General features: G+C 52.0%; 7 protein-coding genes across 7 annotated transcripts; 4 read left to right on the top strand and 3 right to left on the bottom strand.

Moving 5' to 3' along the window:
- Window positions 1-261: 261 nt before the first annotated feature.
- Window positions 262-4,968, bottom strand: NTE1 (phosphatidylcholine and lysophosphatidylcholine phospholipase; the record flags this gene model as incomplete). Its single annotated transcript, XM_049383853.1, has 4 exons — window positions 262-374; window positions 430-1,001; window positions 1,049-4,651; window positions 4,697-4,968. The coding sequence occupies 4 exons, from the start codon at window positions 4,966-4,968 to the stop codon at window positions 262-264; spliced, it is 4,560 nt and encodes a 1,519-aa protein (XP_049249371.1).
- A 300-nt stretch (window positions 4,969-5,268) lies between these two features.
- J4E84_001218 (uncharacterized protein) lies at window positions 5,269-7,307 on the top strand (the record flags this gene model as incomplete). The annotated part of the gene is made up of 3 exons (XM_049383852.1): window positions 5,269-5,298; window positions 5,348-6,782; window positions 6,838-7,307. The coding sequence occupies 3 exons, from the start codon at window positions 5,269-5,271 to the stop codon at window positions 7,305-7,307; spliced, it is 1,935 nt and encodes a 644-aa protein (XP_049249370.1).
- Window positions 7,308-7,991: 684 nt separating this feature from the next.
- On the top strand, window positions 7,992-9,425 carry J4E84_001217 (uncharacterized protein; the record flags this gene model as incomplete). The annotated part of the gene is made up of 1 exon (XM_049383851.1): window positions 7,992-9,425. One exon carries the CDS (start codon window positions 7,992-7,994, stop codon window positions 9,423-9,425), a length of 1,434 nt encoding a protein of 477 aa, XP_049249369.1.
- A 2,457-nt stretch (window positions 9,426-11,882) lies between these two features.
- On the bottom strand, window positions 11,883-13,209 carry J4E84_001216 (uncharacterized protein; the record flags this gene model as incomplete). The annotated part of the gene is made up of 3 exons (XM_049383850.1): window positions 11,883-12,796; window positions 12,852-12,981; window positions 13,063-13,209. 3 exons carry the CDS (start codon window positions 13,207-13,209, stop codon window positions 11,883-11,885), a joined length of 1,191 nt encoding a protein of 396 aa, XP_049249368.1.
- Window positions 13,210-14,198: 989 nt separating this feature from the next.
- Window positions 14,199-15,158, top strand: J4E84_001215 (uncharacterized protein; the record flags this gene model as incomplete). The annotated part of the gene is made up of 2 exons (XM_049383849.1): window positions 14,199-14,976; window positions 15,025-15,158. The coding sequence occupies 2 exons, from the start codon at window positions 14,199-14,201 to the stop codon at window positions 15,156-15,158; spliced, it is 912 nt and encodes a 303-aa protein (XP_049249367.1).
- Window positions 15,159-18,220: 3,062 nt separating this feature from the next.
- J4E84_001214 (uncharacterized protein) lies at window positions 18,221-21,326 on the top strand (the record flags this gene model as incomplete). The annotated part of the gene is made up of 2 exons (XM_049383848.1): window positions 18,221-20,129; window positions 20,185-21,326. 2 exons carry the CDS (start codon window positions 18,221-18,223, stop codon window positions 21,324-21,326), a joined length of 3,051 nt encoding a protein of 1,016 aa, XP_049249366.1.
- A 100-nt stretch (window positions 21,327-21,426) lies between these two features.
- On the bottom strand, window positions 21,427-22,011 carry J4E84_001213 (uncharacterized protein; the record flags this gene model as incomplete). Its single annotated transcript, XM_049383847.1, has 1 exon — window positions 21,427-22,011. One exon carries the CDS (start codon window positions 22,009-22,011, stop codon window positions 21,427-21,429), a length of 585 nt encoding a protein of 194 aa, XP_049249365.1.
- Window positions 22,012-23,001: the final 990 nt, after the last annotated feature.

The following is a 23,001-nucleotide window of genomic DNA, read 5'->3' as shown; positions in this document are numbered from 1 at the left end:
TTGACAGCGGTGACAGTGCGCCTTCATTCATCGCTATCTACACTCTAACCCGTCATTATCCGCGCCGTTGGTGATAAGCTGACCCTGGCCAAGCTAGCCGACGCGTGCCACTAAACCCCAAGCCGACTGTCCTTGCATCCACACGCATTCCTAGCACTCATTGGGCAAAACTACGCTGACCACCGCTGCATTCTATTACTTGATATCCACATAACCCGCATCTCAGTCCTCTCCGCGTGTTCTGAGCACGGTTCAACCACACTAGATGCTCGCCCGTCGCGGTGCCATTGTCCGTCGGAGATTCTTTTCTTTCTCCGTCTCTTCGGTCACGGGCAGGATTCCTTGCTCGCGGAGCTGCGCTAGGTACTCTTTGCCTGTGCACCACATTAGCAAAACATTTTCAAAGCCAAAGATTGCGTCTTCACTTACCGTATTTGTACCCCACCTCGTAGATCTCTTCGAATTTCGCAAAGTCAAGCGTGCCATACGGATCGATTGGCGGCCGCATGTACCTGCATCCCGGCGTATTCTTCGCCCGCTCCAGCGCATCGATACTAGACACATATGCGAGGCGCGACTGGATCTCCGATAACGTCGGGGGGTTGGGGAAGCTAGAAAATGGATTCCACCGATTGAACGTCGCCCAGAAACCACTCAATGAGTCACCGAAAGACTGCGGCGCGTTATCGTCGAGACTGCCGACGTCCACAGCGAAGATGACGTCTGCGCCGAGGCTCTTCATATGCGTAACAGTCAGGTTGTCGATATAGCCACCATCCAAGAGCATGCTGCCATTGTCACACAGCGGAGGAAGTAATCCTGCAAGTGACATGGATGCGCGGACGTAGCGCCATACGTATCCACTCGTGTGGATTTCCGAACGCGACTTGCTGATGTTGGTTGTGTTGCAGTAGAACTCGAGCCAGAAATCTTCCATCTGGGAGTTTCCGAATGTTTTGAAGATACCGCGGTTGAACTCATGGCCGGTGGTGTAGGAAGCGCTATTCGTAGTCAGCGTTGAACTTTTTGTAGAGAAGGGAAAACTTACGAAGGGTAGGTCAGATCGAGTGCAAATCTCCACATGCTGCCCATGCGACCAGCGAACTTCTTCGCGCGCCCATACATGGGAACGACATCTGCATCCCAGGCATACAGTGCACCTATGAAACTACCAATAGATGTGCCGCCAACGATATCGATTGGAATACCAGCTTCTTCAAGTGCGCGGATGATGCCGATTTGCGATATGCCACGAGCACCGCCACCGCCTAATACGAGACCGACAGAGCGACCACACAGACGTCGTGCGAGGCGATGGAAGTCACCCTTAAATGGTGTGTCTGCCGAGTAGAGAGGCGTCTGGCGGACTTTTCTTGACGTGTACTTCTGGATCTCAGCCTGAATGACTTGGACTCGTTGCTTGAGCGCATTTCCAAAGCGTCGCCCAGCGTGATGAACTGGCTCCGAGGTTGCGCGGAACGACATTTGGATATGATGATGACTACCATTGATCCAAGGGCGGTTGCGCAGCCACTTCCGGGTCAGACCCGACGGACAGTATCTTTCAGAATGCAAAAGCACTAGCTCTTTGCGTGCAGTTGTTTTCGTCGTCAAAAGGAACCGCTCGTACTCGCCAATGTTTGGGGAAGATTCAGCTAGACCCACAAGGAGAATGCAATCGGCCTGGTTGATACACGTCTGGGTCCATGGCGACTTGACTGGCGTGTCAGCGACATAAATCACCATGCCATATCTTTCCTCCAAATCAGCGAGATATTGTGAGAGCTTGAGTTTGCCCATGCGGCTGAAGGCATGTCGTCCGAGATGGTTCAGAATGGCAGCCTGATTCAGAGAGACCACGCCTTGCGGCATGCCAATCTGCGTCAATGCGTTGACCAAACGACTTCCAAAGTCCACTACCGGGATTCCAGCAGTCACGGGAAGTACAGCGACGGTGCGCAGATTGACTGTCGAGGACACATTCGCGCGAGTGGCCTTCGTCCCACGCTCTTTACTCTGTTCATGAAGTGGGTCATCAACCAAAGCTCGCATGCGGGACGCGATGATCTTTGAGATCTTGATCGTGATGCCAGGATGTTCTAGTGCCAGACTGTTAAATAGCGTCTTCGGAAACTTCGCAAGCTCTGTATCTCGGATGGCATGTAGTGAACCCGGTCGTGATGATTCTGTGAGCACTTCGAGTTCACCGACGCTGTCACCTTGTCCGTATTCACCAATGACCTTTACGGCGCTGTTCTCGGCGTCGCGGATGGCGCGCAATCTTCCGTTCAAGACGATGTAAATAGCATCGCTCTCATCTCCTTGGTTGTAGATCACTTGACCTGCGTTTACTTGAACCCATTCCAAAGCGAAATCGATATGCTGGATCAGCCTTGGTAGAAGTGTTGTAAGGCGTTTCGCGATTGTGAGCAATACCACCGGGTAACGTTCGACGATCCGCTCAATGGCTGAGCGAGGCAGGAAACCTACGTAGACATCGGTCTTGGCTGTGACATCGACGAAAGATCGGTTCGATGATACTGCTCCAAGATAGCCAGCTAGTCCACCAGGCTTGGTCATGAATAGACTCCTTCTTGTGCGCTTCTTCTTGGTACCATCGGCAGCAGTTCGCGAAGGGGTGCTTGATCCAGGCGGGCGGGATGATGGGCCGAAGAGGTCATCTTCGGTATAGCCTGGCCCGTTAGGAAGGGTCCCTAGTACGTTGGATTCAGGTGCGTCTTCCTCCACAGGCACGCTCACGTCCAAGAACCCATCAATCACGTAATACAGGCCAGGGTTCCTCTCTCCCTGTTCCACCAGCACAGAGTCTTTGGGGAAGAAGACGATTTCCACATCATTGACGATCTCTTCCAGAATGTTGTGTGGGCCGGCAGCGCTCATACTGGACATGCCAGAGGCTGATGCTATAGACTCCGTGTCTCCATCCTTGGAGCCTGCGTACGGGTCCATGAAGCCAAATGCATTTGTGAACACAGCCTTCTGTCTCCTGGCATCGAAGGAGACAAGCTGAGGTGACTGCTCCACTGACGCGGTCGGCTTAGGCATGGGGTTCTCTGGGTTGATGAGTCCAATAGCCTTGAACATACATCCCAGTATAGACTCCCTGAACACAGTTGCTTCATCAATAGATTCTTGCCGGTGCAATGTTTTTGGGCGCAGCGACGGAGATGCGAAAGGGTTGAAATTGCTGGCGTCCAACGGTGTACGATTGTCCCGCCGTTCCTGCTGATGTTGGTATGGTTGTGAGAAGCTGCTGCGGCCACTCCGGCCAGTTCCCCGTGCCATTTGTGAATTGGTCAACAGGTCACCTGCGCTGATCCGGTCGTTGCGTGGTCCTTGATCTGGGGAAGTGATTTTGGGTAACGCTTCGTTATTTGCGTTCGCGTTGGCCCCACGAGCGGCGGCAAGGCGGGCTTGCGCAGCGGTTCCTCTTCTAAGGGATACGCTGGACCTTCGTCGTCGGCCGGCGCCGGGGTTGTGTAACGCGATGCCTTTCATTCCCTCATCTGAGCCAATGCGCTCCGTCTCCTTCGCAAACTTCTCCTTCAGTCGCTCAAGTGGAGCATCACGCAGAAAGCCGGGAAGATCGTATGTAGTATACTTATTCATGAGCTTCTCCGTGCGGAGGACCTCATTCGTCAGACTGAGATAAGCATGACTGGTTGCGAGCGTAACTCTTTGAAGGCGCGTAAGGATGACCTGAACAATGTGCGCCGTTGCTTTGGGGTATATGCGCGTCAGTCGACGAAATGCAGTGGCTGGGATTATAGCGATGGTTGTGTCTACAGTCGCACGCGCCACAATGTCTGGGTGGGCAGATTTAGGCTTCGCAGGGCGCGAAGGTGACCCTCGAGTTTTGCTGTGCTTGAGTCGCTCATCACCAAGTCCGTCTAGATCCAAGGACAGAGGCGGCACGGCTTGAAGGCGCCCGCCTGCTGTTGGACTGTTCAGAGTCGATGTTCTTCGATGCCCGAACTTGGCCTCAGGGACTTGGTTTGGTGTGTGCGGTCTTGAATCGTCGAATGCAAAGCTACTGTTCCGTGACATAGATGGCCTTACATCCTGCTGAGGCGATCCTGGGAAGCTTGGACGCGTGTCCTCATCTTCGTCATGACGCAGCTTCACATCTTCTGTGAACAGAGAGAGAATGGAGAATAACGAAGACATTGGGGCTCCGTTCTTGACTTCAGTAAGAAGTTGATAGCCCTGCCGGTGGCCCTGGTTCGCGCCGTCGCCGGATGACTCCCCTCCCATATCGTCTTCATCGGAATCCGAATCATTTCGGTTCGACTTGACAAAGATCTGGACCAAGCCATCTACTACCAGACAAAAGCCTTTCTCTTCTTCCAAGAGAATTGTCTCGCCAGCCACCAACCGACGGGTCTGCATCGTGCGTGTTAGTTCATGGAAGACTGGGCGCTCCAAGTAACCGAACACTTTGATTGCGCTCAAGAATTCATCCAAGTAGTTGGACAGGCCGCGCTTGGAGTCATTTTCGGCGCTGTCAGGAAATACTTCGACCTGTGGTTCTTCACGCTGCGGTTCAGGCGGTAGTCGTGCGTACATCGTCATGTATCGGTACCTCACGAAGTAACTGACGGTGGACACGACAAAGACGACGACGAGCATCCTACAAATGTTTAGCTAAGATATGTGTTGGGGGTTGACAACGTACAGAGTTGTGAAGTTCATGGTGAAGGTCAAGCTCATAGAAAACAGCGTGAATAGCCATGTCGGCAGGGTATAGGTAATCCAGTACAAGACGGTGGGCAGGACACTGAAGATGGACAGAATGACACGGCCCAATAGACCAAAGCTGGTCGACGGCGTGGTGTCAGCGGGCTTCATGCCGAGTACAGAGTTGGAGAGCGCCTCTGCTGTGTTATACACTGCTGCTTTGGAAACATCCGCCAGTGACCGAGAAGTGGCAGTTCCCGAGACTGCCATGGTGGCCATGGTGGGCGAGGAAAGATCAGTGCCGAATTCGGACCGTCACGAGTCAATCTTCGAGACGTTTCTAGAGTCGCTAATCTAGGGCGGTAAAGACAGGAATCCCATGATATGCCGTGCAGCGGGCACGTTGAAATCCGCGGGTATGTACTGGGGGCGCTTGCATGTGGGGTGCCACTGCCAGCTTGTGAAAGGCCGGGCCCGTGCATCGATTAGCGCGGAAGTCGCGAAACTCCACCGCGGCCTGGAGCTCTCACTCGCGCGCCGGAGCTTGTAAACATCACCCATTGCGCCACCATGCCGCCCTTCAAAGATGACCAGATAATCGTGAGTCTCACGTGCACTCGAAGCAACGCATATGCGCTAACCGCCTTAGATCATTGCGCCGGGCTCGGAGACGACAGTCGCGCAGCTGGGGCTCCCCGAGTCTTTCACGCCCGCGCGTCTTCGCGTGAGATCGCGCATGTTCCCTGCAGAGAAGGAAGGTGAATTCGAGCCCTACAAGATCCGGAGAAAGCAAGATCAACCGGCCGCGACGAATGGCGACCCCACCGACGAATCGCATGAAGAAAAGAAGCCCACCGAGGGCGACGATGATGTAGTGTGGGAAGAAGACCGCGTTTCGGAAGAAGGCGCGATATGGCCCATTCAGCAAGGCCGCATCGTTGACTGGCCATGCTTCTTCGCCCTCATCACGCACACCTACAACTCTCTGAACCCGCCCTTCCACACTCCGATCCTCCTCATCACCCAACCAGCATGGACTCCGCGAGAGCACGAGAAGCTCACCCAGTTCTTCTTCGAGAAGTTCAAGGTGCCCGCGTTCGGGCTTATGGATGCGGCATTGGCAACGACATGGGCATACGGTGTACACACAGCGACAGTGATAGACGTTGGCAAAGACAAGGCAGACATCACCGCTGTCAGCGAGTTCATCCCGCACACCCAGGGTCGCGTCGTCTCACTGGAAGGATGTGGAGGCGAGGCCTTTACCCAAGGGCTCTTGTCTAAGCTCAAGTCCAAGGGTCTCAACCGCGACATGTGTGAACAACTGAAGAGATCACCCATCTGCGAACTTCTGCCCCCGGGTGTTCCGCTACCAGGGCCAGGAGATGCGGCTACCAAAGACGCAGCGACCAACCCTGCAGCGCTCGCATCAACGGGCGCAACCGGTCCTGGCGCAGCAGCAGCCGCCTCCATTGGAAACGTGCCACGAGGGCCTGGTATCGATACGGAGGTCGGCGAAGACGCGAGTCTTGAAGAGAGTGAAGGTGTCTTGGATGTCGCAAGCATCGTCGCTGGCGGCAAGATGTCTGAGTACCTTGCTAAGAAGGAGAAGGAGAAGCAGGAAAAGGCCAATGCGAAAAAGAAGGGTGGTCCGGCTCCAGCAGCCAACAAGCCGGTCAGGTTACCCAACTCCCGACTGGAGAAGGCTACATTCCTCTACGAAGATCACGCGCTTCTGGACACTTTGAAGAACATGAACCTCAATACCCAGGAGATGGCAGATGCGAAGGGCGCTCTGGACGAAGGGCCAAACAGGAAGGGACAAGAGAATGGAGAGAACGGCGAGCCTACATCCGCAACCGAAGCGAACGGCACCAGCGAATCTGGTGCTACCGGCAAACGCACAGGATCGATAAGACGTGAGATCGAGGTTGGCACCGAGCGATTCATGGCAGATGGTGATGGTACGCTGGAGAAGATTGCAGACGCTGTGCACCGAGCTATATCGTCCATCGACGAGGTTGGCAAACGAAGTGATCTATGGGAACAGCTCATCGTCTGCGGTAACGGTTCAAAACTACGAGGTAAGTCATGTACCATGTTTCAGCAATCATCGTGCATCCACTGACATCTATATAGGCTTCAAAGAGTCGCTCCTCCAAACCATCCAGACTAAGTATCTGGTCTCGCCGTCCTCCGCCACAATCTTCACATCCGAGATCCCATCCAACGTGTCAACGCCCATGGGAACCGGGGCGAACACACCACAGCCCCAGCTTGGCCCGCACGGCGGCTCCCAAGTCAACCCGCTCCTCCTTGCAGCCACAACTGCTCAGACACAACATATGATGCCACACGGAGGCATGCCTGGCATGGGAGGTAACACCCACTCATCGCACGGCCAAACACCCACATCAATCAAGTTCATCAAGCCGCCGGAGTACTTCCCCGAGTTCAAGGACGTTGGTTTTGATGAGTCAGCCTTCTTGGGCGCTCAGGTCGCAGCCAAGGTCATCTTCGTTGTCGATCAGGGTCAAAGTAAGGGTTACATGACCCGTCCCGATTACAACGACCAGGGTCCACAGGGTATCCACGATTACAGCCTCTAATCCGAGATTTTGGTACTTGGATTACGAAGTCGGCTTTGATAAGCAAGGCCTTGTGTTACTTTTGCAACGCAGCCATTTTGTGGAGTTTAGGCACGGTTTATGGATATCCCGGCGTTGCCAAAAAGGAAAGCCTGGGGTCAAGTTTGATGAAACGAAATAGGCGATTGTAGCGATAGGCTAGCGGCGCATTGCGAGATGCAACCTTCAAATCCTATTTTCATGACCACCTACCCGTCCCTTTCTCTCCTTTTTCACTCGTCAACTCTGTGGGAGTGAAACGCCCATTTTGTTTCTTCTGGTAGTGTGGCATCGGAGTACGCCGATAGCCCTGGGGGCTCCGCTCCGCTCCCCACGTGCTAGGCATTAGCGAGTGGCTAACCGGATGTAGCCGTTCTTACGTCTGGCAACTGATAAAGGTCGCCAGTGCCACTCGATTTATATTGCTCTTGTCTTGATTGTCTTTTCGTTCGTTTTGCCAAATCTCCGACATTCACGGGTTGTGTAAAGTACAAGTTCATTTCGACAACCGCCCTGTTCGCGAAGTTCTACACTAGAGGCTGCGTCTCGGTACTTGCTCCGATCTGTTGCCGCGGCTAGAACAGGTCTTCACATCCACCGAATACAAACGCGCAACTCGAACTTAAAAAGGGGGAATTTTGACGGAAAGAGCACACCTACATCATCATGGCAGCCTCATCACCCATATCGAATACGGTTTACGTCGGCCCCTTCGTGCACAGCGAATCGCTCTCAACACTCGAGATCCAGGAACGCGGCGCCATCTTCGTAGACTCTAACGGCATAATCCGCTTTATCGAAAAAGATATCCAAGAAGGCGACCTCCCCAGTCTCATCCAGCAAAAAGGCGACTCATGGACAGACGCGAAAATCGTCGAGATACCCGGCACTGGCTTCTTCTTCCCCGGCTTCATAGACACACACGTCCACGCCCCCCAACATCCCAACACCGGCCTTTTCGGAAAGACGACATTACTGGATTGGCTACAGAAATACACATTCCCCATGGAATCCTCCTTCTCAAAACTCCCCCTCGCACACCGCGTCTACCAAACCTTCGTCTCACGAACCCTATCCCACGGCACAACAACAGCCGCCTACTACGCCACAATCCACGTCCCCGCCACCAACGCCCTCGCAGACATATGTCTTGCGCGCGGTCAAAGAGCACTAGTAGGCCGCGTATGCATGAACAGCGATCTAAGCCCTGAGTACTACAGAGACTCAAGCACCGAAACAAGTTACGCAGATTCAAAATCCAGTATCGACTACATCCGCTCCATCGACCCCAAAGGCGAGATTGTAAAACCCATCATCACACCCCGTTTTGCGCCGAGTTGTTCACCGGATTGCCTGACTGCTATGGGGAAATTGGCGAAAGAAACGGATACGCATGTTCAGACGCATATCTCAGAGAACAAAGGCGAGATCGAACTTGTCAAGGAATTATTCCCTGATAGCAAAAGTTACGCAGATGTATACGACACCCACGGCCTGTTGACAGACAAAACCATCCTAGCCCACGCCGTCCATCTCACCCCTGAAGAACGCAAACTAGTTCTAAAGCGCAAGAGCAAGATATCGCATTGTCCGGCGTCGAACACGGCGATCACATCGGGCTGTGCGCCGATCCGCGATTTACTGGAAGAAGGACACACGATCGGTCTGGGTACAGATGTCTCGGGCGGAAACTCGCCATCGGTATTAGAAAATGTGCGGCAGGCGATATGGGTGTCGCGGCATCTGTGTATTCAGACTTCGAAAGATAAAGCGAAGCTGTCAACGGAGGAAGCGTTGTTTCTTGCTACGAGGGGTGGGGCGGCAGTCGTGGGGATGCAGGATAAGGTTGGAGGTTTTGAAGTGGGGATGGAGTGGGATGCGCAAATGATTAGTCTGGGGGTTGTTGGTGAGGATGGTTGTCGGGATGGGGCGTTTGAGGAGGGGCCGGTTGATGTGTTTGGCTGGGAGAGCTGGTCGGATTTGGTGGAGAAGTGGGTGTATAGTGGGGATGATCGGAATACGGTGGCTGTGTGGGTGAAGGGGAGGTTGGTGCATAGGACGGGGAGGTTTGCTGGGGTGGAGAGGGTTGCGACGCCTTGATGTGACGTAGTTGTCTTCAGTGTTTTCTGCTGAAGTGATTTGCGCGAACATGTCCTCCGCGAAAGCATGTAACCTTTAGGCCATTACTCTAGCGAAGCCTGTCGACATGTGTGTATGGTGGGTCCTAATTTCAAATTGTGACATATACAAGTCCCAGTTGAGTGGACTTGTCTACATTACATATGGCTTCTAAAAAATTATTAAAAACAAAGTTAGTTATAAGCTTAGAGCTTAGCAAGCTAAGGCACTAACCCTAACGCCCTAACTAATAGATTGTGTACAAATATTTAGTTCTAGTCTTTTGTGTAATTAGATAGGTAGGTAGGATACTTATTAAATCTAGAGAATTATAATTTAGTAATACCTAAGGCAGCTTATATTTAGAGATAAAAACTACTATACATTACATATGGCAAGACCCAGTGTGTTAATCTAAGCTGCTTGTCGGTTTCCCACTCAGACCATCTGACGCCTAGAGCTTCAGACATAACAACAACAAATTCTCTGATGACAGCAGTGCCTTTCAGCCGTGACCTGTGAGTCCAACTATAACGAAGTAGTTTGACGAGAAGGTCCTGCGGTTTGATATCGTAGTCGATTCCAAAGTCGGCCCCATCCTCCACTAGCCCCCATACCCCATAAACTTTGTCAAGTCTGTTTGAAGCTTTAAGATCACAAAAAGAAACCAAATGCTCGACGAAATCTGCATTGCCTTTGCCTGAATGATACGACAGTCTTGCACGAACGAGCTTGCTTGCCCCAGAGGTTTTGAACTCGGTAATGGTGCCGGGGAAGCTCGTCGCTTGAAGATGCTGTATATCGAAGTTCAGATTCTCCACCGCGCGCCAATCACATTGCCTTGATCCACATAATACCACAAGGTTTTTCGCTAGGAATACCTCCTGTACAATCCAGATTCTCGACCAATACGGCTTGTTATAAAGCGTCAATACAGCTTGTGCTTGCAGTTTGCTCCATGGAAATTGTTCCGACTTTTGTTCAAAGCTCATCTGCACAGCCAAGCGGTCGCAGTGAACCTCAGGATTGCCAGGGCTTTCATGCGATGTTCTTCCAGAGACTGTTTGCGAAGTCACATCGTGATAACAAGCCTCAGGGTAGTCAGGAGTCTCAAGTGGTGCTCTTCTAGACACTATTTGCGCAGTCACGTCGTCGTAGTACGCCTTGGCAGAGTAGGTATTTCCTCCGGATCGATTTCCAGGAATTGTTGGTTCACACATGTGGTCGTAATAAGCCTGGGTATACTGTATACCGGTGTGCCAAGGGTGGGCAGTGACTGTTACAAGCTGTTGCCGCTGGCTCAAAAAGTCCATAGCTATGTCGCTCGTCGCCTGTCTATCTGCCTCGCCCAGCCAGATTGAAACAGAATGGGCATTGCTGTAGATTTGTCGCATCATTTGCACCTGATGGTTCCGTTCCAACACACTCTCCTGGTCAATACAGACAGCATCGATCCAATACATGCCGAATCTGCTTTGAAGACGCATCTGCTCCAGGAACGTCCACAGACTGCGACCAACAGAAAAGCAAGCACCGTTCAGTTCGATGATTTCGTGTTTTATTTTCGGACCCCAAGTGTATGAAAGAGCGGTATATGATGGTGGATTCGAGTCGAAGGAATAGGCGCGGAGGATGCATCGTATAGGATCTGAGAGGCTGTTGGGTTGCAGTTCGACGAGTCTGAACTCCTGGCTTCCCTTGTGCCGACTGAGCGGCGCGTCGGTGTAAGGACCGCTCATGCTTGCGAGCGGGACTAGCGATAACGCGCGTTTTGTACAATCAACCGCCCCGCTAAAGCGCGCCAGTATATGACCATGTAATCAGCTTCTGGTCGTACCACTGCGGAAGGTAGGATACTGCAAACGCGATGTCCTCTGCGGGCTGAGATCGTCACGAGTCGCGTCAGCCTCGCACGCTCATACTTCAAGTTTCATTAAAAAGGGCGTTCACAGTATGGCCGTTGTAATCTCTTCGTGTAGGGAAAGGGTCTGTCGCGACCTTGATGATGGAAGGCGATGAAGTGGTAGAGAGGCTGCACTATTGTTTGCATCAGGCAGTGCTGTATTTGATGGCGCTGCAGCGTGGCAGTGCAATGCCTGCTGCAGGCTTGAGTAACTACGTAAGTGTTTAGTATTAAAAAACTGTCGCTAGTGGCCCGTCAGCATTCGCAGGCGTGGTGAAGGGATATGGTAGGCTGTGAAAGGTGCTTGTCCGGACGGTCAGCCCCGGGTGAAGTGGGGTTGCGCTTGGACCTTCACGCGAAGTCCTCTAGCTGAACTCGCCGCCTGCCCAGGTGGGCATCATCGCAATCTTGGAACCGCTACGACGCGTTGTTATAACACGAACGCGTCACACGCTCTGCGGTACTTCTCCCAGACACAGCAGTAACCTTGCATCCTGGGCAATATATTTAATAGTTCAATTCGGCGATGAAAAACCTTACTTCTTTAATCCAAGCTCCATTAGCGCCTTCTTACCCTTCGTACCCTCCTCTTCCCACCACAACCCTCTTATCTCCAAACCTGCCTTTCCAAACAAGTCCTTCCACTGCGCCTCGGTGCGTTCTGACGAGCCCAAGTTCATCATCTGCCAGTCCATCTTGGCATCGAAATGCACAACCTCCGCCTCCGTCTCTGGTAGGATGACCTCGTGAATCAACACCACACTATCCTCAGCCATCGAGTTCACGATGTTTGTCAGGATGGTAAGTGCCTGCATCTCTGGCCAGTCGTGTAGAAGCATGCGCAGGTAGAAAGCCTTGGTGCCCTTGACAACCGGTGGGAAGGGATCGAAGAAACTGTGTCCGACCGTTACAACGCCATCAGGTAGACCTTTAGCCTGCGCGATAACGCTCGGAAGATCCAACAGCATGCGCACACCCGGCAACCCTTCCGCCCGCTCGCAGAACTTGACTACTTGATGGCCTACGCCGCCGCCAACATCGACGAACAGAGGGCGCGAGGGTTCGGTAATGGCGAGGCGCTCCTTGACCGGGTACGATTGCACAAACTTGTTGTGCTCACCTGGCTTCACCAGCGTCATCGTTTCGTTGAATGCGTCGAACATCTTCTTATTTTCTGGCTTGTTCATGAAGTCAAAGTAGGTCTCGCCTTTGCAGCCATAGGCGAAGCAGAAGGGGCTGTCGCGCGCATCTACAGGGTGCTTGTACCCATTTGCGGCGAAGTAATCGGGGAACTTGACGGCCGAACGGAAGTGGTAGTGGAAGTGGATGATGGCGCTGCGCAGGGGCGCGCCCTTTGCTATGGCTCGGCCGAAGGCAGTTGGGGTGTAGCGTTGTGGAGAGTCAGATGTTGAGGTGAAAACTTCGGGTACTAGCATCTTGAGAATGCGGTCTTGATTGGATCAGTAAGTGATGCTTTGTGATATTTTGGACGGAAGAAAACTTACTGATTAATCTTAGGTCTGCTTTGCTCTTCTCTGCCAGCTCGGCGGCGGTAATGGGCCCATTGTTTGCTATGGCGATGTCGACAAGGTTGAGGTCAACGGCGAGGATGATCACTATTGGGTCGTAAATTGCCTAGCATCGTCAGTCCTGTGTTATGGTGTAGTGGGTATGTATGCGGTATGGAGAATGGATATCAATATCGAAAAGACGCACGAAGAAATGACGCAGAAACTTGTCCATGGGTGTCTCCAGGGCTTGTGTGAGTTTCTCGGAAGCCTGCAGTAAGGCGAGCCGGTCAGCCTCCTCGAGACCTGCTGGCCCCTTACTAGCAAGAGCGAGGATATCCTGAGCGAGTGTCATGTCCGATGTTGTGTTTATTCTCCTTTGGGGTGGAAGATGGGTAACTTTGGCAGTTTCTTTTAGGCCTGCAGCCGCTTGAAGCAGTACTTATGCCAACGCGCTCGGTATGTATCTTCAACTTGATCGACAGCAAAGAGACAGCTGTTCCAAGTAGACCACGAGTCTACACGGTACGGCCGTACTTGACATGCCCTACAACTTTTACCAGACTTGGACTATCCATCGTAAATCGCGGCGAAAGCAGCCTCGCGCCCAACGTGCTCACACTATGCCAAGTGTACCAATCCATCAAACCTACCGCGATACATGTGCAGACCTAGTGCCCATACTCGTCTTGGAATGCACCGATTTTATGAATGCACCGAGTGTGCGAATATACCGAGAATGGAAATAAGCCGCATGTGATGAATGTATCTAGATAGATACCTGGGTACCACTTCTAAGGAAAAATGCTTATTCAATAGTACTAGATCAGCTCTCCATGCAAACGAAGTGCATGCCGTATGAGGTCGAGGATGTTCGCCAGAACACAATGCCATGCTGGAATCCCTCGCGTCTCGCATCTTACGGAGAAATTTGAGTCTGCACGTGCCAACAGCCCCACCCGCACCTTCCCGAGGTCCTCTAATCCAAACACACGACAAGTTGTTTCTTCATGAAACACCCAGCCTCATGTGTTTACTATTCACGAAATAGACGTAGCAGTTGTTCCCGCAAACGTGGAACCTGCATTACGCGATAGATCATTGCGAACAATCCTACTTCGGTTCGCAATGTCCGATTTGACCCACCACTTCCTGGCCGCCTCAGGGTCAACAATCCTATACGCGTATTCCGTGAAAATGATTGTACGACATGTACGACGTTCATAGTATAACAGGTGTGATGTGCAGCTGTTGGGTTGACTGAGAAACCGACCATTCACATTCATTTTGTTTCGCTCTCTGTTTGTTTCTTTATCTTCATTGTCACTCGTTTATATCACCGCCATGGTGAACTTCAATTCCATTATCGCATTTTCAGCTTTCGGTCTGGGTGCGCTGGCACACCCAACAATCAAGCATATCGACCGTCGCTTTTGTTCGCTCGAACAGCGCAGCGTCTTCGCCCGCGCGGAAGATTCGACTTCACCCGCACCAATTCCCAAAGCGACGACATGGAACCCGCCTTCCGACATGGTCACCGGTCTAGACCAGGTATGGAAGCAGACCATGAAGGAGAACCCCCAAGGCCTTCAAGACAAGAACTGGATCATTGATCAGATGATGGCCAACAACGGGAGTATCAACTACTGTGTCCGCTGGAACCACTCGGGTAAAAGCACTGCGAGTGCGCGCGCATCCACCGTCAAAGCTTTGCAGCGCTCGATGCAGAAGTGGTTCGACGTACTCGTTGGATTCGAAGGATTCCCCCTTACTGAACTCAATGTTAACGTTGTCGGCTACGCTGTCAAGGACAAGAACGTCATCGAGGGTGATGTTACCGGGCTAGACATCTACACTACCACCGATGGCGACGGCGTACCCGAGTGCGATACTCGCTGCTATCGCGCCGCTCATTTGGATGGCGACATGAGCCAGTGCCCCGGTGGTGAGGCCAGCCGCTACGACATCAGCCTATGGCTTGATGAGAGTCTTGAGGGCCAGATGGGCGGCTACGGATACAACTGGGGAGAGGAGATTGGTCCGGACTACTTCCTGAACAACATCGACCAGGAAAATATTCACATCTTGCTCCACGAGATGGGCCACGGCTTCGGTCTTCTAGGTATGTTGTCGATCTCTTTCGTAACGATTGGTACTAAACATATACTAGACTTCTACGATTGGGTGCCCCAGGGTCAGACCAACTTCATCATGATGGCCGGTAGCGCCATGGAGATCACCGAGTTCGATGCTTGGATGCTGAGGGATTGGTGGAGGAAGTTGAAGGCAGAGCGCAAGTGGTAGGCCACTACGTTCGTGAGATGTCGGTACCCCGCGCATGGATACATGTTCAAACTTCCGCGGTAGGGTGACAACTGTGAGGTCTGGTGGAGTGGTGTTGTTTCGTTCTCCTGTACATATATTATCAGTTTGGTATGCGAAATAAGTTCTGCTGCTAGTTATGGCCGATCTCGAGAAAGTGTTGAACCGGATGATCAAACTATATTGATTTTTCCAGCATGCCGAGAATTTTGCGTGAAGGCTTCGCCATCCATCAACCCGTAAACAAAGCAGTCACCTATCAAGCGAAAGCTATCACCCACTGGCCTATCGCTAGGGCCTGAAACTTCTCCATCACCATTCGCAGTGACTAATCCATCTTTCCGGACGATGAACGGCACATTTCCGCCCTTGAAAACATGCACTCTATCGCCCACGACGGTCGTTCTTGGGCCAATACCCATGTATCCAGATTTGGTAAGGAAAAAACGTCGGGACGCTGTCGCAGTTTTGAGAGCGTGATGTACCCCAGATATGCCTTCATCAAGGTCGCGCTGCGAAAACGAAGCTGTTCGAGAGAACGTGTCTCGTGAGATGCATCGAGACCACATACTCCACGCCCTATAGGACTCGTAATCGTCTTTTGTAGCTCGGCGATAAGAGCTCTTCGTATCGCGAGTATTCGGAGCAGTACCCGTTCGTATCAAATCCCCGACCAATGTCCGCCAAAAGACATTCTGATATAGCTCACCAGTAGGATATGGCTTTGAGTCTTGCAGGAAGAGATTAGTGAGCAGCTTCCAGGACTTTATGACGGCGTATGTATCGCTGATCTGTGTATGTCGGCTAACCTCACCAATAGTGGACACGTAGTCGATGTACACAGCCTCAAGCTCTAGTGCATTATTCTCCGGATGGTACCGAACTGGGCCTTCACGGTTACCGCTTGCGTTGTACATGTTCAATGAGCCGACTCTTTCTATTTCAACCGGAAGACATGGTAGCGACCAGTCCATTACCCAAGAAGGAAGACCTTCAAGACGTTTGCGATTCAGGACAGCTTCAAGGTCTCCTGCAAGGACTGAGAGCGATCCTGTTCGTCGTAGGTTGCCCCAAGTCGTGCGAGTGAAGATTTTCGTCGCATCGCTATTGTAATCGGGAACCAAGGCTGGCAAGCCTTGCCAGTCCGTAGTCAATCCGAGGAGAGCAAAAACTTTGTCTCGTTTGTCAGTCGCCTGTAGGGGTCGAAACTTCCAAAGCAGATCCAGCAACGTCGCCTTTTCGGAGCTACTCTCGTGACAACGTCTTGTCTCTTCGATTCGAAGCACGAAGTTGCTGAACTGATCCAGTGTGTCTTGCCCATAGAGCGTCCCAGCCAGATCCAGGCACAAGGTGTGACGCTGCTGGACATAATTAATGGCGGCGCTAGCGAACATTGACCAGGGGGCTGAAAGCATGCCGTAATGTACCGTGGCGTTTCTCGAGAGTACGGTCTCTTGGATGACCCAAATGCGCTGCCACTGCCAGCTCTATTGTCAGTTCAGACCAAATGAAGACAACGTGGATAATCACCCAAGCCCTTTTCATTAATCTTGCGAGACCGTCCCACACCCTAAGAGACTGTGACCCATGCCAACGGCTGTTTGTCGCAATCAGGCCATGTCTCCTTGGATATTCGATGCGTTCCGATATAGTGGCTTTGTTCCGATCCAGCAAATTGAGTAGAGGGTACGAGATGTCTTCGGCAAAGTCCTGGATTACACAAAACGCACCGAAAATATCCGGCCCTGTGTTCGCCGCGGGTGTGTCTGCCAGTGCGACCAACGGTGCTACCTTACAAGTGTGCTCAAAATCGAGCATAAACTCCTGCCGCAGGTCGCTGTCTCTGGAATCACCTGTCCACGCTATCTCGGAAGCATTGCCTTTCAAAAAGCGGGAGCCAATATCCTCACCGAGCGTTGGTTCGCCAAGCCATATGATCGTCTCGCGACTGTTGCTGTATATATCACCCATCAAGCCAACTTGTTTAGTTCTCTCCGAAGCATCTGATTGATTAATACACAGCGCGTCCGCCCAGAGCAGAACCTCATGGTCCGGTTGTCGAAGTTTGCGCAGAGCCGTGGAAAGATTCTCAGAAACAGAAACTGGCTTCCCGTTGCACGTTATCAGAACCTGGCGAGCGACGCCTTCGGAACCCCACGTGTACGAAATTGCGATATAGCGCCCTCGAACATCGTCAATGGAAGAGGCCTGGAGCTCTGCGCGAATGGCATCCTCCCCGGCGCCAGGGTGAAGGTGTAGCACACGGATTGCACGCGTCGCAGCATCGAGAGGGAGGTAAATATCTTTCTTAGTCTTCCTGGCGCGTCTTCTGAGCTTGGACGCGATGCGCCGGGCCATGGCGGGTGGAGTGTGGACAGTTGTCATTCAGCTGAGAATGCCCTGTGCTTACGCTTCGTGATGGCGCGACTCAGCCACTCACAGATTGGGCGGCCTAACCGCAAGCTGACGGCCAGCTCCAAAGTCTCGCGATAGAACAGCTCCTGGGAACATTGTTGGACGGGTTCGATGCGATCGGCAATATTTGGCATCCGATGAATGATAAGGCGACAAGTTTAGTCTCCAGGGCTTCGTTGGGATGTCAGCCGTGACGTCACATGCGCACGATCCCGACAGCTTCGGCTCTAATCGCCTGCGGTGCTCGAAATCGACGCGTCCTCATCATTTGCCAAGGACCACAACGACGCATCAAACCTTTGTTCAACCACATCGTTCCCAGACTCTCTCGCTACCTGATGGACATTGAATGAAGCTATGAAACTGTCGCGCAAGTATGCTGGGCGACTCAGCTAGCGCCCGCAAAAGGAGCGTATGACGAGCGATCGCAGCAGCTAGCCCGTGCCTAGCGGTGTAGAAAAAGGTAAAAGAGACGAACGGGCGGCGTCCCGTGGAAGTCTCTAGTGCCAATAATGCTTGATCGGCATGGCTTTGTACCTTGTTTTAGGACTGCTTTAAGGCCGACGTGCCTTGAACACGTCGGGTGCTGCTCCGTTATCACGTTCCTACTCTTCTCTCGATAGCAGGACATGCTATCGACAAACCTCCGTCGAGCTACCGTTGCGCTTTTAGCTTCGATCCGCTTAGTTCATTGTTCCACCAGCAGTGAACATGAACAGTTCAAGGGCGTAACATGGGATGACCAGAATTGGGTTATAGCGACACATGCCCTGGACCAAGGCCACTACCAGTCCCGCCTAACGCTTGCAAATGGCTACTTTGGCATCAATGTAGCATTGGCAGGACCTTTTTTCGAAGTGGATGAGCCAGTGGACGGCGACGTTATAAGTGGGTGGCCGCTGTTCAGCAGACGACAAGCTTTCTCGACCATCGCAGGCTTCTGGAATAGTCAGCCACGAACAAACGGAACGAACTACCCTTGGCTGTATCAGTATGGGTGGGAGAGCTTTACTGCTGGCATCCCACATGCTAGTGGTATCGTTGTGGAAGCCAACGGTGAATTCTTGAATGCGTCAGTCAACCCCGACCACATATCGGATTTCGTATCGAGTCTAGATGTAAAAGCTGGAATTGCAAGCTGGCGATACAATTGGCGGCCTGGTGGTTCCGGAGATGGGACAGTTGACGTGGACTATCAGATGTTTGTGCACAAGCTTTATGTCAATAAAGCAGCAGTCAGGCTAAGACTGACTGCGACACGCGACCTCAACGTGACGGTGTACGACGTTCTTGACGGTGACTGTGCTGTTCGCTCAGACTTCGTTGAGAAGAAGTTTGAAGAAGACACGCCTACGATCTGGTCCGCTGTCAGCCCGGGAAACATCACCGACGTAAAGGCTTATGTATATTCGACTCTGAGTGGCAGCGATTGGGTCAATCTTACTGCTCGTAGTGAAATAGCCGGCGGCATCTTCAGTGGCGGCAATGGCTCAACCATTGCGCAGTCTCTCCCGGTCGAACTTGTCGCCTTCCGTCCCACCGAAATCACCAAGTTCATAGGAGTTGCATCGACTGATGCTTTCCCGGATCCGCAGAATGTAGCACGCGACGCCTCACAATCCGGTGCCGAAGAGGGTTACTACAAGCTGTTGCATTCTCATATTGAAGAGTGGGAGTCTATACTAACACCGGACTCGGTTGACGATTACCACCTACCGAACGGATCTCTCCCGGAAGATCCAGACGCACGAACATTGCATATCATGGCACGAACCAACCCATTCTACTTGCTATCGAATATGGTCGGACCCAATGCTGTGGCTGCAGCCAACAACAATACAAAGCTCGACATATACAGTATTCCAGTCTGTGGGCTGGGCTCAGACTGCTACGGCGGTATGATATTCTGGGATGCAGACGTATGGATGGCCCCAGGAGTCCAAGTATCGCATCCGCAACACGCTCAGAACGTCATCAAGTATCGCGTAGAGCATTTCGATCAAGCGCAACGCAACGTCGAAACTGCGTATCAATCGAGCAAGAATCAGACTGGTAGATTTACGCCTGGAGGAGCTGTATATCCATGGACTAGCGGACGTTTCGGCAACTGCACGGGAACTGGCGCTTGCTTCGACTACGAATATCACCTTAACGGCGACATCAGCCTTGCCCTGAACAACCATTTGATCATCACTGGAGATGGAGAATACTTCAACGACACCCTCCTTCCAATTTCGAATGCCATTGCGCATTTCTTTGGCCAGTTGCTGGACTTTAACGAAACATCTGGCGCATACGAGCTCTGGAATGCTACGGACCCGGACGAATACGCCAACCAGGTCAACAACATTGCTTTTACCACTGCACTCATGCAACGTCATTTCCTCGAGACGAACGAGTTCAACAGCTGGTTTGGACGCAGCCCTAATGCTAGCTGGGCAGACAAGGCATCCAATATGCAAATTCCAATCAACGAGAATGCTGGCATCATTGTTGAGTACACTGGAATGAATGGGTCAGTAGCGGTTAAGCAAGCTGGTAAGTAACATCCACCTCTTCGACAGTTGAGTCACTAATCATAACCTCTATTTAGACGTTGTTCTGGTCGACGACCTACTACATTACCCCAACCCATACAGCTTAGCCAACCTGGACTACTACGCGGCGAAGCAGTCTCTCGATGGCCCTGCCATGACATACTCTTCGTTTGCCGTCGTCGCAAATGAAGTCTCACCATCTGGCTGCTCGAGTTTCACCTACGACGTTTACTCATCTTCGCCATACGTCCGCGCACCATGGTATCAATACTCCGAGCAACTCATCGACAACGTTGACGAGAACGGAGGAACACATCCTGCCTTCCCTTTCTTGACCGGCATGGGGGGAACTAACCGCGTTGGTATCTTCGGATATCTTGGTCTCGGCCTCTACTACGACAGGCTAGACATCGATCCCACGCTGCCGCCGCAGATCCCACATCTGAACTACCGCACCTTCTATTGGATGGGTCATGGTATCAATGCTACGTCCAACTCGACGCATACAACTTTGGCACGTCTGCCACGAGAAAATTACACTCTGCCCTCGGCGAACGCGACGTACTTTGATAAGCCCATTCCCGTCACGATCGGTACCCGCAGCAACCGTGATAACACAACGTACGAACTCGGAGACGAACCACTCGTAGTCCGCAATCGACCAATGAGCGAGATACTCACGGTCGGTGGCAACATCCTGCAATGTAAAGCCCTTCTCCCACCACCGCAAGGTAACAAGCCCGGTCAATTCCCCATCGCGGCCATCGACGGCGCTGCAAGTACGAAGTGGCAGCCCAAACTTGCAAACATCACCAGCTACCTAACCGTAGATCTCAGCGACTCATCTTTCTACCCCGTCAAAAAAGTCGTAATGGATTGGGGTAATCAGCCACCTTCACACTTCGAAGTTTACTTCTCCAATACCACTTTACCTCCATTCAAAAGTCAACCCAACTCAGAACTCGATGAAGATGTGAGGAAGGTAACAGCAGGCGAGGTGAAGATAAGTGCGCCTTGGGATCCAGTTACGGCATATGAGATCAAGACGTACATTGGCAATCAGACGAACGTCACTCTTGAGCACAGCGTTTGGAGCGGACGATATGCGCATTTGAGTATTCGAGGGAATCTCTTCGTGGAGAATGCTACGGATGGGGGGACTGTGGCGGAGTGGAGTTTGGTTAGAGAGGATTTCTGAGTTGTTGGGTTCGATGGGTGACGGAACTGCTGTACATGAATGACTGACCGCAACGTTGGTACACGTAGATTATAATGATACTCTTGTAATTAGCGGGTCTTCAATCTTGTTTCGTAACCACGAAGCTAGTACAATACCCAGCCCCAATCGTCTGGATCTCTCCTGGTATGCTGATTTCGTTCCAGAACCCGCTGACCATATCGTTCTTCATCTCAACTCCAATATTTGACAGGTCGCCACAGTTCCCATGTTTACCCCAACCCCATGATATTAATTTGCCTTCTTTCGTCACAGCGAGGATGTGATCCGACCCAACGGCAACGCTGTCCAAAAGGGGTAGATCGGGTGGTAGTAGCTTCCACATATTCTCTTTTCCCCACGCGGTAAGCGTTCCGTCGTTGAAGAGCACGAAGATGGCGTGCCATGTAGCGCCGATGTCTTTCCAGTTCTTGACGTGTTCGGGCATATTCGAGATGATGTTGAACTTGTCTTTGCCGAGTAGCTGGTGTTCACCCTCGGCTGGATCGCTGACTAAGTATGTGAAATCTTTGCCACATACCACCTTCTTGGGTTTAAACGGTATCCCTTCGATCTTGGTAGGCGCCCCGACTTTGCAGTTCAAAAGCGCATCTCCGAGTTGGCCGAGTCGACCTTTCCCCCAACCATAGACCGAACCATCTTGCATTATGACGACGTAGTGCCAAACTCCAGCTGCAAGATCAGCTACCTTGCTTGAAAGCAGAATGTGGGCAAAGGTCTCCTCAGATGTGCGCAGAGACTGGACATAGCTTTCGTCGTATAAGCCAAGCTCACCCCAGCTGTTAGAACCGTGTATTTTGATCGCGCTGTATGGAAGGTCGCCGACGTGCTGGACGGAAGCTGACGACTCGCATGTAGCGGCCGCGAAGCTGTTATCAAGGCCCAATATATGAAACAATTCGAGTCGAGGTGGGGATTTCTCCCTTTTCAGCTGACCTTTGCGATTGTCACCAACCCCGTAGACTACGCCGGTTGTAGTGAGAAACAGTGTATGATTATCGCCACCTCTTATGGATTTTATCTTATCAAGAGGAAAAGGGCTGCCGGTGGTTGTAAAACGAAGAACTCGAGTTGGAGTGCTGACTATCTCCGCTGCTGGTATTCCCAGTTGGCCTTCTCCATTACTTCCAAAGACATAGAGTTGATGAGACGAATCTTCAGGAACTGCTTCTTGAGATTTTGGAAGACGATTCGACATGCCTGGATCTCAGCACTTATATGCCGGTCAAAAGATCTCAGTGAGTGACAAATGAATCGGTTCGGCGATGAGACCGATTGATGTGACTGCCGGCAAGCAGGAAACGCTGAGATTTTATAGAACCTTCCGGCACGCGCGCAATACGCAGGGCTCCCCAATATTTACTTTCGCAACTGGGTAGTGATAATTGCAATGCCGACAATATATTCTTTCACAACGATGTGGGGTCTCGAAAAAATATCTGTGCAGGCGACATCGACTTCCACACCGGCAATTATGAGAAAGGAACGATAGATGATCTGGATCAAGATCTGAATCCTCGTGGCAAGGTTGAAGATGCGCGGCTTCTGGAGTTGACGGCGCTAGCCCGCCGCGACGCTAATCGCTTACAGGGATAGCGGGTCCGTGCGCCCACTGAATTTCGACATGCAACATCGT

This window comes from Alternaria hordeiaustralica (genome assembly GCF_023758085.1).
Source record: "Alternaria hordeiaustralica strain BMP 2776 chromosome Unknown scaffold_1, whole genome shotgun sequence".
NCBI lineage: Eukaryota > Fungi > Ascomycota > Dothideomycetes > Pleosporales > Pleosporaceae > Alternaria > Alternaria hordeiaustralica.
Note: the sequence above shows the minus strand (reverse complement) of the source record. Positions and strands in the feature narration are given on the sequence as shown.